Source organism: Elephantulus edwardii, unplaced genomic scaffold, assembly GCF_000299155.1.
Source record: "Elephantulus edwardii isolate Elephantulus edwardi_28Jun2011 unplaced genomic scaffold, EleEdw1.0 scaffold00048, whole genome shotgun sequence".
NCBI lineage: Eukaryota > Metazoa > Chordata > Mammalia > Macroscelidea > Macroscelididae > Elephantulus > Elephantulus edwardii.
In genome coordinates, this window is record NW_006399798.1 from 7,407,726 (window position 1) to 7,422,983 (window position 15,258).

At 51.2% G+C, this 15,258-nt stretch overlaps 1 protein-coding gene across 1 annotated transcript in view; it reads right to left on the minus strand.

Annotated features, from left to right (window-relative positions):
• The window catches only part of DNAI2 (dynein, axonemal, intermediate chain 2), a 33,967-nt gene extending 24,804 nt beyond the window's left edge, over positions 1-9,163 (minus strand). The window contains exons 1-4 of the mRNA XM_006886392.1: positions 8,959-9,163; positions 7,150-7,311; positions 4,899-5,020; positions 869-1,011 (exon numbers count right to left, since the gene is read on the minus strand). Of these exons, the coding sequence (XP_006886454.1) occupies positions 869-1,011; positions 4,899-5,020; positions 7,150-7,311; positions 8,959-9,141 (610 nt within the window). The 5' untranslated portion in view covers positions 9,142-9,163. The remainder of the gene's footprint in view (positions 1-868; positions 1,012-4,898; positions 5,021-7,149; positions 7,312-8,958) is intronic.
• Positions 9,164-15,258: the final 6,095 nt, after the last annotated feature.

Below are 15,258 nucleotides of genomic sequence, written 5' to 3' on the forward strand. Positions count from 1 at the left end.
GAAGCAGGAGTGGCATTTACTTCCATAATAGCTTGCCTCTGGAAATCCTATGAACTTGGAGAAAGGATGAAAAGTTATACAAGTGTTCAGGTCTTTCGTTCATAGGGTCACTATGAGTCTCCTACGACTCGACGGCACTTAACAACAACAATAACCCACAAATAAAGGTAACAATGAAAGGAAGGCTGGGTGGGAATCGCACCACCGCCTGTTCTCTGCCCAGGAGCAGACCCTCGGAGCAAGCCCGTTTGTAAACAGCGGTCTCTGCTCCACTGTCCCCGAGCTCCCACCACCCTGCACACCCACCCTCCCTGGTGACCACCACTGATGGGCAAGTGTCAGTGTAGGGAGGACACAGGCGGATGCCCGTTGGCCTTCCCTCAGGCCCCTCTGACACCTGCTGAGGACCTCCTGAGATCTTCTCCAGGGGCCAAGATGCCATGGGCCTGGTCTCCAATGCCTTGAGTAAGGATCTGAACATGAAGACAGCTTCCTAATTCCCATTAGATCAGGTGACATAGTTCTCAGCCTGTTAACTAAAAGGTCAGTGGTTCAAATCCACCAGCTGCTTTGAGGGAGAAAGATCAGCGGCTTCTTACCATTGAGAACCTGATGAAGGGTCGCTATGATTGCAATCGCCTCAGTGGCACTGGGTTATCTTGTTTGATTTTTTTGGTCTAACCCTGAACGCAGTCGGGGAGGGAAGGCTGATAGGCAAGTGGCTTCCCCCACCCCACCTGATCCCAGGACTCCCTGGGAGGGCAGCTCTGGGGTCCATGTTACCTGTTTTCACCCACCACCCCCACTCTTGATGGCCCATCCATGCCCTCAGCCCTCTCTGGCTAATGGACCCCCTCTTCCTGCTCACCCATGTCCCAGATGTACGACTCGAAGCCCATGCCCGCAGGTGCCCGCTGAAAATTCAAGCAAGAATATGCCACGGCCAACTTGCGGTTGCCGTCAGGGTGCCAGGAGAGGTGTGTGGTTGTCCGCTTGATTTCCTGGGGGTCCCTTTAGGAGACAGTAAAGAGGACAGACACTTAGTGTGCTTGGTCCTTAACCACAGCCACCGACCTGTAGCTGACCCTCCAGAAGATTCTCAGAAGCTGTAAACTGCATGGGAAGAGACTGCCCATCTTTTTCCCTCGGAGCCCCTGGTACATTCAAACCACAGGCAGACGCTGGCTTTGGGCCAGCCGCACAATGCCCCACAGACCGCACCACCAGTGGTACTTACATGCAATATCCCTCAATTTTTTTATAGAATTTTACACATTCTCTTTTATTACACTGTTCATCAGTCAAGATCTCCTTGGTTCCCCCAAACTTAGACTAAGATTCACCCACAGGATCGCCCTTTTTGAAAAGGCCAGCTGACCCGTCATTGTTCTGTCAGTGTGGAGGTGGATTTCCGGACATCATCGTGTGTTCAGGAGACTGTGCTGTCAGTATAGCACTCTATGCCACATCTCCATGACTGTCACATTTTCTGTTAAGTGGCTGCTTTAATTTCCAGTGAAATATGGACAGCCTGGTGTTTGCTCCACAGTAGCCTCAATTTTATGATTATTTTTTTAAATGGGGGGAGGGGCCACAAATATATATAGCAAAACATTAGCCATGCCACATTTCTTACTTACTATTTCTTTTTAAAAATTCACATCTGTTTCATTCATGTCCTCAAACAAAATATAAATGGTTGAGCAGAATACAGTCTGCTCTGCCAAGTTTGCTTCAAGTTACGACAAAAAAAAAAAAAACCCAAGCTTTTAAAATTTACTTAAGCAATCCCACTTCACTTGGAGAAGCTTACTTTGAAAACAAAGTTCCCCATGATTCCCACAAATAGAAAAACCAATCTCACCTACCTTCAGCAAAATGTAACAATTAAAAATCAAAACAGTGGGACCAAAATATTTAATCCCCAGCTAGGCACTTTTTGCCTGCCCAAAGCTTCCAGCCTGAGGCATAATTTTCCACTGATATTTACAAAAGGTAAAGAAAAGAGAGTGGAAAAGCATTAAGGATAGGAAGCGAGGCTTCCTCCCTGAAGTAACAGGAAGTAAGGAAGGAATTCTGCCATCACGTGATTTCAACTACTTTGCTCCTCCCTGGAGCACCTTTAAGATTGAAGGACCCAATGGGATTCAGGAGACTGAGTCCCAGCCATGGTTGACCCCTCCCCACCCACCACATGCCACTGAGAATTCTCCCATCCTGACGGGCTCTTGGCAGGAAGTGTGAAGAGGGCACAGACTAGAACAGGGTTCAGATCTTTTGTTCGTAGGGTTGCTATAAGCCGTATTTGACTTGACAGCACCTAATACACATGTTTATTTGTTTATTGGTTGTTTATAAAGTTGCTATGACTCATACTTGACTCAACGGCACCTGACAACCACTACCCCCACCCGTGGCCTCACTTTCTTCCCTTGTCCATATGGAGCGTGGATGGGGTGATCAGGTGATCCCTCTAACAGGTCTGGCCACGGCTGGGGGCTGGAGCACAGTCCTGGCGCCTGGCCTCTCTTCCGCACACCCAGTGCCGGCCACCCTCCCTCCACCATATTCTGCTCTGCCGGGTCCTCTGCTCAGGTCAGTGCGGGACGTCACACTGCTGACCTAGATACAGGCCAGTCCGTGTTGGAGCACAGTCCTGTTCGCCCACAGGATTGGTAGGGAGGGTTCCACTCTTTGTCCTAACTTTGGGGGTTTTTAGGTGCCACTGAGTGGGCTATGACTTATAGTAACCTCATGAACCTTGCCCCGTCTGCGCCATCCTCAGCGTCTGTGATACGCTCAAGTCCTTCGTTACAGAAGGTCGAGCGTTCATCTACCTTGCTGTGGGTAATCCTCTCTTTCGCTGACCTTTCCCAGCACAAAGTCTTTCCCAAGGTCTAGTCCCTCCGGACAACATGCCCAAAGACCCTGAGATGAACTTTCACCACTCTGGCCTCTAGAAGCACCCTGGCTGCACTTACGCCAAGACCGCCCCATTCATCACAGAACAAAGCGCCCCTGGACTGGCATCCACCTCGTCGTAGGAGGACTGAGCCCTCGGCTGCAGCTGCTGTGTCCGTCTATCTCCTTGAGGGGCTTCCTGTTTTTTCACCGACTGTCCACTTTACCAAGACACCTCTGGTCGCTTAGTCCGTGGAGAACTGGGTCGCTGGCTGAAAGGCCATGCCTCTCTGGGGGTTCAAACCCACCAGCAGCAGCGTCTCCTGAGAAACACAGGCAATCCTCCCCTGTGCCATTTACAGCTTCCGCAAGATCGTCAACTATGAGTCCATTCCTTACCAGCAACGGCTTCTTTACCAAACACGCCGGCCTTCACCGATTGCTCTCAGCATCTTGCTTCTACGCAGCTCCTGGAAGGCTGGCTTGTTCTGGTCAAAGGACACAAAGTCATTGACATGGCATCAGAGCCAACTCACTGTTGACCCGCTCGTGGGTCTAGGGAGGCTGGAAGCAGCACAGGAGGAGACCGCTGCTCTTTCTCTGAGCAGCTAGTGGATTCAAACCACCAGCCTCGGGGTTGACAGCACAACTCCTTACTGCTAGGCCACCGGAGCTCTCTTGTTCAGCCAGCCCACAGGAAACCCCAATACTCTTCACCAACATGACACGTCTCAGAACGTCATTCCTCTCTCTGGTCTTCCTTAGTCACTGCTCAGCTGTCATATGTACATGTTGCTGTTGTTGGGTGCCCTTGAGTCAAGGATGACTGTGTCTAAAGGCAATTGAAAATGACCTGGCCTGGCTCAGGCTCTCCTTGGTCACCCAAGTGATGTCCTTGCTTTTCAATATTTTAAAGTGATCTTGCATCGCTGATGAGCCTAACGCACCAGGTCGTCTGATTCCCTGACTGCTCCACAGATGCTGACTGCTGATCCAGGTGGAATGAAACCCTTGACAGCGACAGTTTCTTCACTGCTAATCGGTATTTGTTTCTGGGCCCCATTGTGATGGTTTTCTCTTTCTTATAAATCTACATCTATCCACATGCTCACCATTGGACCAATTGGCAGCATCAGGACGGATGGTGGAGAGATTGAGATTGTTCACAGCTTTAGTCCGCTTGGCTCCACAGTCAACACTCTTGGCACCAGGAGCCAGGAAATTAAAAAACATAAAACGATGAGAAAGTATGCTGTTAAGGACCTCTCCAAAGTACTGAAAAGCAATGGTGTCTCTCTGGAGACTAAGGTGCGCCTGATACAGGCCATGGTCTTTGCAATCACTTGTTATGCATCTGAGAGTTGGACAATGACTAGGGATGATAGAAGGAGAATTGATGCCTTTGATCTGTGGTGCTGGAGAAGAGTATTGAGGGTACCATGGACTGCTAGGAGAACAAACAGATTCATCCTTGAGAGGGTTAAACCAGCCTGCTCCTTGGAGGCAAGGATTCTGAGGCTCCGTCTAACATACTTTGAACATGTTGTAAGGAAGGGCCGGTCCTTGGAGAGGGACATCATGCTTGGGAGGGTGGAGGGACAGCATAGGAGAGGAAGGGCCTCTATGAGGTGGATTGATTCAGTGACTGGGGTCATCGAAATGGGTGTGACAGGGGCAGTGCGATTGGTGCAGGACAGAACAGAGGTTAGGGCTGTTGTACAGAGGGTCACTATGAGTTGCAAGCGACTCGACGGCACACAACAACAATAAACAACATCTTCATGATGGTGTGTAAATTCCCAGGGTCCGTCAGCCCCTTCCATCAGCCTGACCTGCCCCCAGGGTCAAGACTTCTCCACGGGACACCAACACTCGATCCCTTCTGAAGCTCTGAGTACAGAGGGGGCTGTGCCCACTGCTGATAGCAATTGGCTTCAGGAGCACCTGCCCACACGGCGCCAGTGGTTGATCAGAGAGTGGTCAGATGACCGTGGTACCTGAAGACGTTGATGGTTTTAGCGGAAGGGGCCTCGTCCGTCACCTCCACCGGGTCCTCATCATCGAAGTACTCCTGATAGATGTCGATGGCATTGTTCTGCTTGATGCAGTGCTCCATGACCTAAGGGGGACATATGAGGAGTAAAGAGAGGCCCCTCTACACCGACTGCGGCTGGTATGGAAGCGGGATGTGAAGAAATTCCTAACGGAGGTTTCCCATCTTTTACCCCTGCATTCTCAACAAGGGTAATATCGTCCCCAACACCCAATCAGGTCGTAGGAGAGTCGACCCCAGGTTCAGGAAGGTCTCTACTGACGCACCACTGTCAAGTCAATTCCAACTCATAGAGACCCTGCCGGATAGAGTAGAAGGTCCCCAGAGAGTCTCCAGGGCTATGGAAGACTTTTGGGAAGGCAATTGCCCCATCTGAGTCTCTTGAGGAGCAATGAATGGGTTTGAAGCCAAAAGGCCCACAGACTGATATTTTAAGCAGGGATCCTATGTTGCCCCCAAGAGCGGGAATACAGATTCTTGCAGGACCAAATAATACTGTTCCTTTTATGAGTAAAGAAAGCCATATATAATGGCACATAAATAGATAGACAGCATATTTATGCCAGTAAAATATTCTAAACATGCTCCTTCTGGGACACTGGGAGTTTTGTTACTATTGATTCCAGTTCATGACAATATCACGCGTTACAAGGGAGCTCTGGTGGCCTAGTGGCAAGAAGCTGCACTGCAATCCCAGAGGTGCACGGATTGAATCCACCAGATGCTCTGCTGAAGAAGGAGGGACAATCTCCTCCGGTGCCAGTCAGATCTGATTTGATTGTTGTTGTTATGTGCCGTCCAGTTGCTTGCGACTCATAGCGACCCTATGTACAACAGCCCTAAACCCTGCTCTGTCCTGTGCCAATCACACTGTCTCTGACACTCCCATCCCGATTACCCCAGTCACCGAATCAATCCACCTCATAGAGGGCCTTCCTCTAATGCGCTGTCCCTCCACCCTCCCAAGCATGATGTCCTTCTCAAAGGACCGGTCTCTCCTCACAACATGTCCAAAGTATGTCAGACGAAGCCCCAGAATCCTTGCCTCCAAGGAGCCTCCTGGTTTAACCCTCTCCAGGATAAATCTGTTTTCTTAGCCATCTGTGGTACCCTCAATACTCTTCTCCAGCACCCCAGCTCAAAGGCATCAATTCTTCTATCCTCCCTAGTCATTGTCCAACTCTCGGATGCATAACAAGTGATTGCAAAGACTATAGCCTGTATCAGATAAACCTTAGTCTCCAGAGTGACACCATTGCTCTTCAGTACTTTGGAGAGGTCCCTAACAGCAGACTTTCTCATCGTTATATGTCTTTTAATTTCCTGGCTCCTGGTACCAAGAGTGTTGACTGTGGAGCCAAGAGGACTAAAGCTGTGAACAATCTCAATCTCTTCACCATCCATTCTGATTTGATGGTCCATGCACAAAAAAAGAAGAAAATTTTTTTATTATTATTATTTTTGTGTGTCTGTGTACCGTCAAATCAGATCTGACTGGTACAGGAGGAGATTGTCCCTCCTTTCCCGGCAGAGCATCTGGTGGATTCGAACCGTGTGTCTCTGGGATTGCAGTGCAGCTTTTTGCCACTAGGCCACCAGAGCTCCCCTAGAAGAAAATTTTAAAAAATATATCATGTGTTACAGAATAGACCTGCTCCATGGAGTTTTCTTGGATGCCATCTTAATGGGCACAGATTGCCAAGCCTTTTCTTCCTCAGGACCTCTGGGTGGATCCAAACCGCCAACCACTAGCACTTGAGCACAAAAGGAATAGATGATCATACTGGCAGGGAGCTGCTGGCTGGGGTTCTCTGGGAGTCCTCTAGCTAAGGGGTTGCCTCTTTTTCTATCACCTGCTTTGCTTTGGGGTTGATGCCAATTCAACTACCCTGCATGTCAGAGCAAAACTGTGCGGATTTTTTGGAAGCAGTCACCAGGCCTTTCTCCTGAGGCACTTCTCCAAATGCTCCTACAACTGGTTCAGCACTCCCTCGGTCCCGCCTCGGCCATCTGTCCACCGCTCTGTTCCCAGACAGACAGCTCCTGAGATCAGCAGCCACAGCCCCTCCCCTGAGGTCCCACTCAGAGCTGGACGCTTCCAGGGACTTGAATATTCTTCCCACCCCACAGACACATCTGAGAACAGAAGTGCCGGTGGGTGGGGGACCCCAGACACTGAACAGAAAGGAGCTTACCGAGCCCAGCTGCATGATGGCGTTGATATAGTTCTCATCTTTCTCCACTTTCTTCCGGAAGCGGATCGTCTGCTCCAGCTCCAGGGGGTTCACATCCTTGGGCCAGCCCCCCTCAACGTGGTTAACCCCCTTGGTCTCCATTTCAAAGCGCTCTGTGTTGGCCTGAACAGGTGAGGTCACAGGTGAGACCCTCTGCCCAGGGGTGAGCATTTGGTTGTCTCTGTCCCTGGGAGGGCCCAGGACTCCCAAGTAGCCCCTGGGATGGACCCATGAGGTGCTTTTGGCTAAACCCACCACACTTTCACGTTACCCGGGAAACACGCTGCTTCTCAGGCCATCACACAGCCAAACCCACCGCTCTACAGTTGATTCCAACACCCAGTGACTCTATGGGGCACCTGAGGCTGTAAGGGAAGCTGGTAGATTTGAACTGCTGACTTTTGGGTTAGCAGCACTATGCACAGCCTACAGGGACTCTGAAGGGCCACCCTGAGAAGGAAGCAGCTTTGTCCCGAGGCTAGTGACCACACAGGAAATCCAGTTCTAACGTTACTGAATGGAACCGAGGAAGAAAGGCAACTGACCCTCAAGATGCCAGTGGACAAAATCGTGCCTGTCCATTCTCCTCCCTGCTGTTTACATCACAGAAATGAATATATAAAAACAACAGGGCGGGGTGGTGGAGTGACCATTACAGAAATGAATGCATAAAAACAATAGGGCGGGCGAGCTCTGGTGGCCTAGTAGCAAGAAGGTGTACTGCAATCCCAGAGACACACGGTTCGAATCCACCAGATGCTCTGCCGGGAAAGGAGGGACAATCTCCTCCTGTACCAGTCAGATCTGATTTGACGGTACACACAACACACACACACAAAATAATAATAAAATAAAATAAAATAAAATAAGAGGCCATGGTACTAGGGATATTAAAAAAATAAAACAAAAAAACAACAGGGCGGGGTGGTGGAGTGACCATCACAGACATGAACGCATAAAACAACACGGCGGGGTGGTGGAGTGGCTCGGAAGGGGGAACATAGACAGTACCAGAGCACACGGTCAGTGCCACTGAATTCTATCTGCAAAAACTGCTGAACTGGCAAAGGCCTGGCGACACATATTTTTATCACAATTTCCAGCAAACAAGACCTCGGATTAGCCACGCTCCTCCGCTCACTGTCACAGGGATTGCCTGTGGTTTTAACTTTTCCCGTTTTAAGTCCGCTCTCATGACAGGACAGCTCTGCGTGGCAGCCATATGGTTTAGCTGGCCACACCAAGGACACTGGTGTGTGGGTCCCCGTGGTGACAGTCAGCCCAGGGACAGGAAGGTCTGTTCCTCTGAACCCTGCATCAGGGGCACAATTACACCGACCTATTGAATGTCAGTTTTGGCCAAACTGAGTTTTCAGCCAGCTGACACTGGCCATGACTAAACGGTTCTTTGATTCCATCATCTTTTCTCTCAGCTGTTCCTACCCTAATGTGATCCCTGACTCTGACAGAGAGCTCCTTGGGCTTCCAAACACCATGATCTCGGCCCTCAGTTCTCTCAACCTGAAAGCTCCTTCAGGCCAGAATGTTCTAGAAGATACTTTTCTCTTCACCAGTTGCCCCTCCTCCCCAGCACACCTCTCCCAGCTGTGCTAAACGTCTGAAATGGCTCTTGTAAGAGTCTGCGTCCCTTCCTGAGCCCGGCACTGAGCAGGTCAGGGGTGACTCTGCCCCCATCACTTCCCGCATCTGCCCCAGGCCAGCCCACCGGCCTCACTCCGGTCCTTCCGACTGCCCGGGGCAGGCACACACCTCGTGTTCTGACATGCTGGTGGAGCACTGGACGCCCTTGTCCACGGGGTTCCGCTCCACGAACTGCTCGGCCAGCTCCGGGTTGGGCGGGATGTCGATGTTCAGCTCGGCCTGGTGGTCGGAGAAGTTGCACTGCTTCCCGAATTCGCTGCGTTTCTTGACATACACGTACACGATCTCCATGGTGTCGGCTGTGGGGGCAGAGAATGGAGGTGGAGTGCCCCCGAGGGTCTCCCAGGCGGCAACCCTTTATAGAGCCCACACTGCTGCTTCTTTCTTCTGCAGGGTGGATTCTAACCACCAACCACGCCTTAACCACCACAGAGCTCCTAACCTGAGGTGCCCATTAAAAATACAGCTTCCCCCGGGGCCCAGTTCTGTAAATGCTGACCCCTATGTCTGGGGTGGGGCCCAGCAATCTGGATTTTCCACAACCACTTTGAGCAACTATCATGATCTACCCCACCTCTCTCCACCCTCAGGGCTGCAAAGTACCAGCCCAGAGAACCCCAAGTGCCAGGCCCTCGATTACAGCCACCAGCTAGCTATGCAAGAACGTGCCAGGGGCAAGCCTGGGCCCTGGGGCAGCCGGGGATCCGTTCCCAGGTTGGTCTCCTTTTCCCGGGGGTTTGAAATTCTCAGCCTTGGGTCCAAGGGATGGCTTGGAGGACAGAGAACGGGGGACAGGGAGCTCTGGGGGCCTAGTCTGTGCAGAGTTGTGGTGCTAAATCAGAGGCTGTACCTCTCCGCCGGTTCAAATCCACCAGCGGCTCCATCAGAGGAAGAAGAACAGTCTCCTCTCACGCAGACTATAGTCTCAGAAGCCCTCTGCAGGGTCAGCCACGGGCTTGGACTCCACAGCGAGGAGTTTGGATTTTGGGGCTGTGTGTGTGTGTTTGCTTTTTTCCCCCTACTAGTTTATTTACAAAATTTGAATACAAATGCAAACAAATTCTTTCAATTTCTCTCACCCCCACCCCATCAAATTGTACAACCCAATGATTAATCCCCTCCTCCCCCTGCACATCCACATCCCTCTGCTTCCAGCCTCTCCCACCCCTCCTGGATCCTTGTACTCATTCTACACTAACGGTTTTATACAATATTTTATACAATATGTATCCTTGCGGGACTGAGTTAGGGTTGGTTTTTTTAAAAAAATATTTTAATTTATTTAGTTTTAATTTCAATGAACATCTACTGAGATTTGGGAATTCCATTCATTCATTGATGCACCCTTCTCCCCCCCCCCCCCGTTTGCTCCTCTCCCTGAAAAGCAGAGGAAAAACTCCCTCATTGGTACACAATTCCCCCCCGCACCTCCCCCAATCCCACCCCCAACCCCAAATATAATCCACTCTGCAACCCTCATTGTGTACTCCTACGATAAATATAATGCCCTAAAATATAATACTTTTAAACTATTCTCTCCCCCATAGACTTCAATGCTGTAAACATATTTCATCCAGTTTTTCTCAGCCTTACCCCCACCCCGATGCCAGCCTCATTCTACAACAGTAGCACCAGGATTGTTGTTTTTTTAATTCAGACAAGTCGTTCCTGGAAGGCAGCACTCCACCCCACCCCAGGCCCAGATGCTCAAGGAAAAGAATTCTGCTCCCTTTCTTGGACTTGAAACTCTCAGTCCTGGGTTGGAGCAATGGCTTGGGGACCGAGAAAAAAGAAAGTGCGATTCGCAGCAGCCACCCTGATACGCTGGTCTCACACTCACAAAGGGAGGCCTCATGAGGAGGCAAATTCAGTGACTTTGGGCCCTGAAGCCACAGTGCAGTCCCTACTGCCCATCCTTTCAAATGGCAAGTGCTGTGAGCCAGGGCTTCCTAGGGGACGCAGCGAGGCCTGAGAGAATGAAGAAACTCCAGGAAGACATAAATAGCCACTTTAGCACAGATCATATTTTTAACTGCATTCCCTTCCCTCGCTGGTGCCTCCCAGGACCCCACTGGTGAGGGCGGGGAGAGGGGGAGACAGAGGCATTGTTTGCTTGTCTGGAGGCAGACAGAGGGGACATTTAAAGGCTGGCCTGGGGACGGGAAGATGGCTCATTCAAGGCCCCAGAGTGGGCTTTGTCTCAACACTGACAGGCCAACAGAAAGAATGGTGAGTTCAGTGCAGGGGGTCTCAGGCGTGTCATGGGGTGGTCCCCCAAACAGTACCCGGCGAGGGGAGGGGCCAGGGAGCTGTCTGGGAGGGGAGGGGGCTCTGAGGGAAGAGCCTATCCACTATGGGAACCTTTAGATACTGCATCTCTAACACAAAGTCACACAGACCCTACCACACTGGTCCTGACGCCAGCCTTCTCCTGCCTCCCTGGGCAGGTGATGGAAAGGTGGAAACTGTCTCTGGTGGAAGAACAAATTGTTTTTGTGCAGCCACAGGGGTTTGTATAAAGAATCTCTTGGGCTTAGAGGAGAGCAGGTTCCCCAAAGCAGGAGTGACACTGAGCTCCCGGTGAACAGCGATGGGAGCCAGAGGCACAGCCTGCAGACTGTTGGAGCACTGCAACCCTCCTCAAAGCCACGTGAGACAACGCTCCTGTTCTCCGTCTTTGGGGGCAGCTTATTGCAGGAGTTACAAAGAAGAGGGGGCAGAGGAAGGAGCCCCTTCTCTATGTCCTGTAACTTCTGCCTTCTGGGTGGCATCAAGTGGCAGGTTAAGGTGGTAGTGAAAATGTCAATAGTTCAAATCCCCCAGCTGTTGTTTGGGAGAAAGATACTGGGGTTTGGACCCCATAAAGATTACAGCCTTGAAGACAATGTCTTTGTTGTCATGACCATCCAGTCAACGAGCCACCATTCACAGCCATCGTCTGGACAGCTAGTCTGAACCCTGACTATCCAGCCGGCACCATCCTCGGGATGTCTGCCACGTTCAAGCCCATTGTCACAGTCACTGTGTGAATCCACCTCCTTAAGCGTCTTCCTCTCCTTCACTGACCCTCTGTCTTTCCCAGCATGATGTGTTCGTCCAAGGACTGGCCCTTCCTGTTGAAATCCTACACAGTAGTTCTATTCTGTCTTCTAGAAGCTCCATGAGTCTGGTTTGATGGCAACGCTTTTGTTCTGATTTGAGTTTTTATTGATGGCACTCACTCTGCCTCCCACACTCTCTGCTAGGTTAATGCTGGTAAAATTTAGGTCAACTTCACAAGAAAGAGAAAAGATGACAGGGAGCCCTGGTAAATGGTCCCCCCCCCAAAACCAGGGAGCACATGGGATCAGCCAGGAAGGTGGAGGGTGGAATGAGGGTCCCCACACACGGAAGAGGACAAGGATGTTATGTCTGCCTGCCCTGTGACAATGCTGAGTCCTTGACAAGAAGGATGTGGCCTTTTTATTCCCTTGTCCCCAGAGCCTGACAGGAAGGAGGAACTAATATTTATTTTGTCCCATGCTGAGAGCGGGCATGTCAACATCAACCCTATACCAGGCTGGCTCTGTCAGCGCTCCCCAGCCCTCCTCCACTTCCTCCTCCAGCTTCAAAACTAAACCTTGATGTGTGGGGAGGGGGGAGTGAGGGGGTGAGGTGGGGGGGGAGAGGTAATGTCTGGAAAGCTGAGGGAAGAACCCAGCGCTGGAGATCAGGGGCATCAGCTAAAGTGACCGCTGAGTTTGCTGGCGGGAGGAGGAAGGTTCGCAGGCTGTGTCCTTAAACATGTCTGTCTGTGTAATGGACACAGTAATGGTCACTTTCGGGCTGAGGAGTAAATGAAGTGATGCATTTACAGGGCTGCCCACCTAGCAGGAGGCCGCTGTTATATACTGTCCAGTTGGTTCAGATTCTCAAGGACACAATGAAACACCACCTGCTTCTGTCCACCTGCCCACTGTTATGGCCACTGCATGCGTCCCTCCCCCTCAGGCTCTTCCTCATTGACTCTCTTCCTTTTTTTAAAAAAAAAATCTATTTTTGTGTGTACACAGTCAAATCGGATCTGATGGGTATAGGAGGAGATTACCCCTCCTTCTCCAGCACAGCATCTGGTGAATTTGAACCATATATCTCTAGGATTGCAGTGCAGCTTCTTGCCACCAGGCCACCAGAGCCCCCCTGACTCCCTTCTTTGCCTATATTGTCCATCCCCAGCTGGGGGAACCCGTGAAAGGAAGAACTTTCAATGCCTGCCTCGTTCCCAGCAGGTTCTGCCTCTCATCCTTCTCAGAAAGTTCCCTTAAAGGCCCCACCCTCACGCACACCCAGCCCTGGATGCTTCCATCCATTTGACTGTGAACTTCCCGAGGACTCCGGGGTCCCCTAGGACACAGATGGCCCCGGTAGTGGGACCATCTATCTCCTAAAGGTGCAGGAGGCCGGGATGCAGGGTCCAGAGACTTGGGACGTGCGCTGGCCAGTGAGGACTAATGGGGTGGGACCCTGCCAGCCCACACCTGGCACCCACCCAGCCAGGTGCATGTGCCCCCTCCCCACCCCCACGCAGGGAGGGTCTCTAACTGCTGGTGATGATGTCCCAGGGGGCTCCCCCCTCTACTCTTCCCCACCCCTCCCTTACCCTTGGTCTGTGCCTGCGACCGGGAGGGACTGGAGCCTCAGCCTTACTCCAGCGCGCAGCAAACGGCGTTTACCCGTCGCCTAGCAACCCCGGCCGGGCCAGGGGCGGGGCGAACCGGAGCACCTGGCCGCCGGGCCCGCCCACCGGATGCGCTCTCCTCCCTGGAGGTGAATGGAGGGGGAGAGAATTAACCAGCCATTTAGTGAACATCAGTGACGCTCGTAAATGTTTGCAAGGCACTTTGCCAAAAGCCGCTTTCCAAGTGTGCAAACGTGCAGCGGGCAGGGTGCCGAGAAATGCAAAGAAGAGAAAGGGCGCAGGACTGGGGCCCCGCTTGGCGGTCTTAGGGGTGCCTGCCTGTGTTGGGCATGTTGGGGTCTGGTCTTCCCACAGCTGAGCCCAGAAGCTGGCACGCTGAGGCTGGCGTGTTCATTGGAAATGGGTCATGTAGCTTGCAGAAATGGCAGGTCTAGTTACATATTTATTTATCATAATTTTAAAAAACTACAAAAAAGAAATGAATCATGCTTTTTTTGTTGTTGTGCCATCGAATGGGATCCGACTGGCACAGGAGGAGATTGCCCCTCCTTCACCAGCAGAGCATCTGGTGGATTAGAACCATGTGCCTTTGGGATTGCAGCGCAGCTTCTTGCCACTAGGCCACCAGAGTTCCCTAAATCATGCTTTTTTTTTTAAATGAGCAAAGTGTTGTTGTTGTTGTTGTTATGTGCCGTGGAGTCACTTGCAACTCATAGTGACCCTATGTACAACAGCCCTAAACCCTGCTCTATCCTGTGCCAACTTCACTGTTTCCAACACACCTACCCCTATTTTCCCAGAGACTGAAGCAATCCATCTCATCGAGGGTCTCCCTCTCCTGCGCTGTCCCTCCACACTCCCAAACATGATGACCCTCTCCAAGGACCGGTCCCTCCTTGTAACATTTCCAAAGTATGTCAGAGGAAGCTTCAGAATCCTTGCCTCCAGGGAGCAGCTCAGTGACACCCTCTCTAGGATGAATCTGTTTGTTTTCTTGGCAGTCTATGGTATATTCAACACTCTTCTCCAGCACCACAGCTCAAAGGCATCAATTCTTCTATTAAGTGAGGTAATGTTGTTAGGTCCTACCTGTGGAGTCGACTGCGGCTCATAGAAATGCTGTGAACAACAGAGCTGAACCTTGACCCGTCCTGTGCCATCCTCATGACCTCTGTCATGCTGAAGCCTGGGAAAGACAGGAGTCAGTTCCACCTTGACAGCAACGAGTAAGCAAATTACGGGAAATAAAGCAGGCTGGAATCCTTATCTGCAAAGTGAGGGGACAAGGAATTACACTGTCATCAAAAATAGAAGCAGGGGGTTCAGGGTGTGCTTGGACCGGAGATTCCTGTGCAAGATGCAAGGATGGCAGCGGAGATGATGGCGAACCAGAGGTGAGTGGGACACAGAGCTGAGGGAGGTCTGCCCCCCACCCCAGAGCTGAGCCACAGCATGACTGGTTTCTATTTGCCGGAAACAACAGAGGGAGAACGGGAGTCAGAACAGGCTAGTGTGTGCCTGAACTAGAATGTGTGCCTAGTTATCACCATGAACAACTCCTTTAATATGAGACCAGAATGTTGTTGTTGTTGTTGTTTAATGCCGTCGAGCTGTAGACGACTCATAGCGACCCTCTGAACGAACAGCCTGAGCACTGTTCGTACATAGAGTTTCCGGAGGCAAGCCATTTTGGAAGTGGATGCCGCTCCTGCTTCCAGGCTTGATTTAGT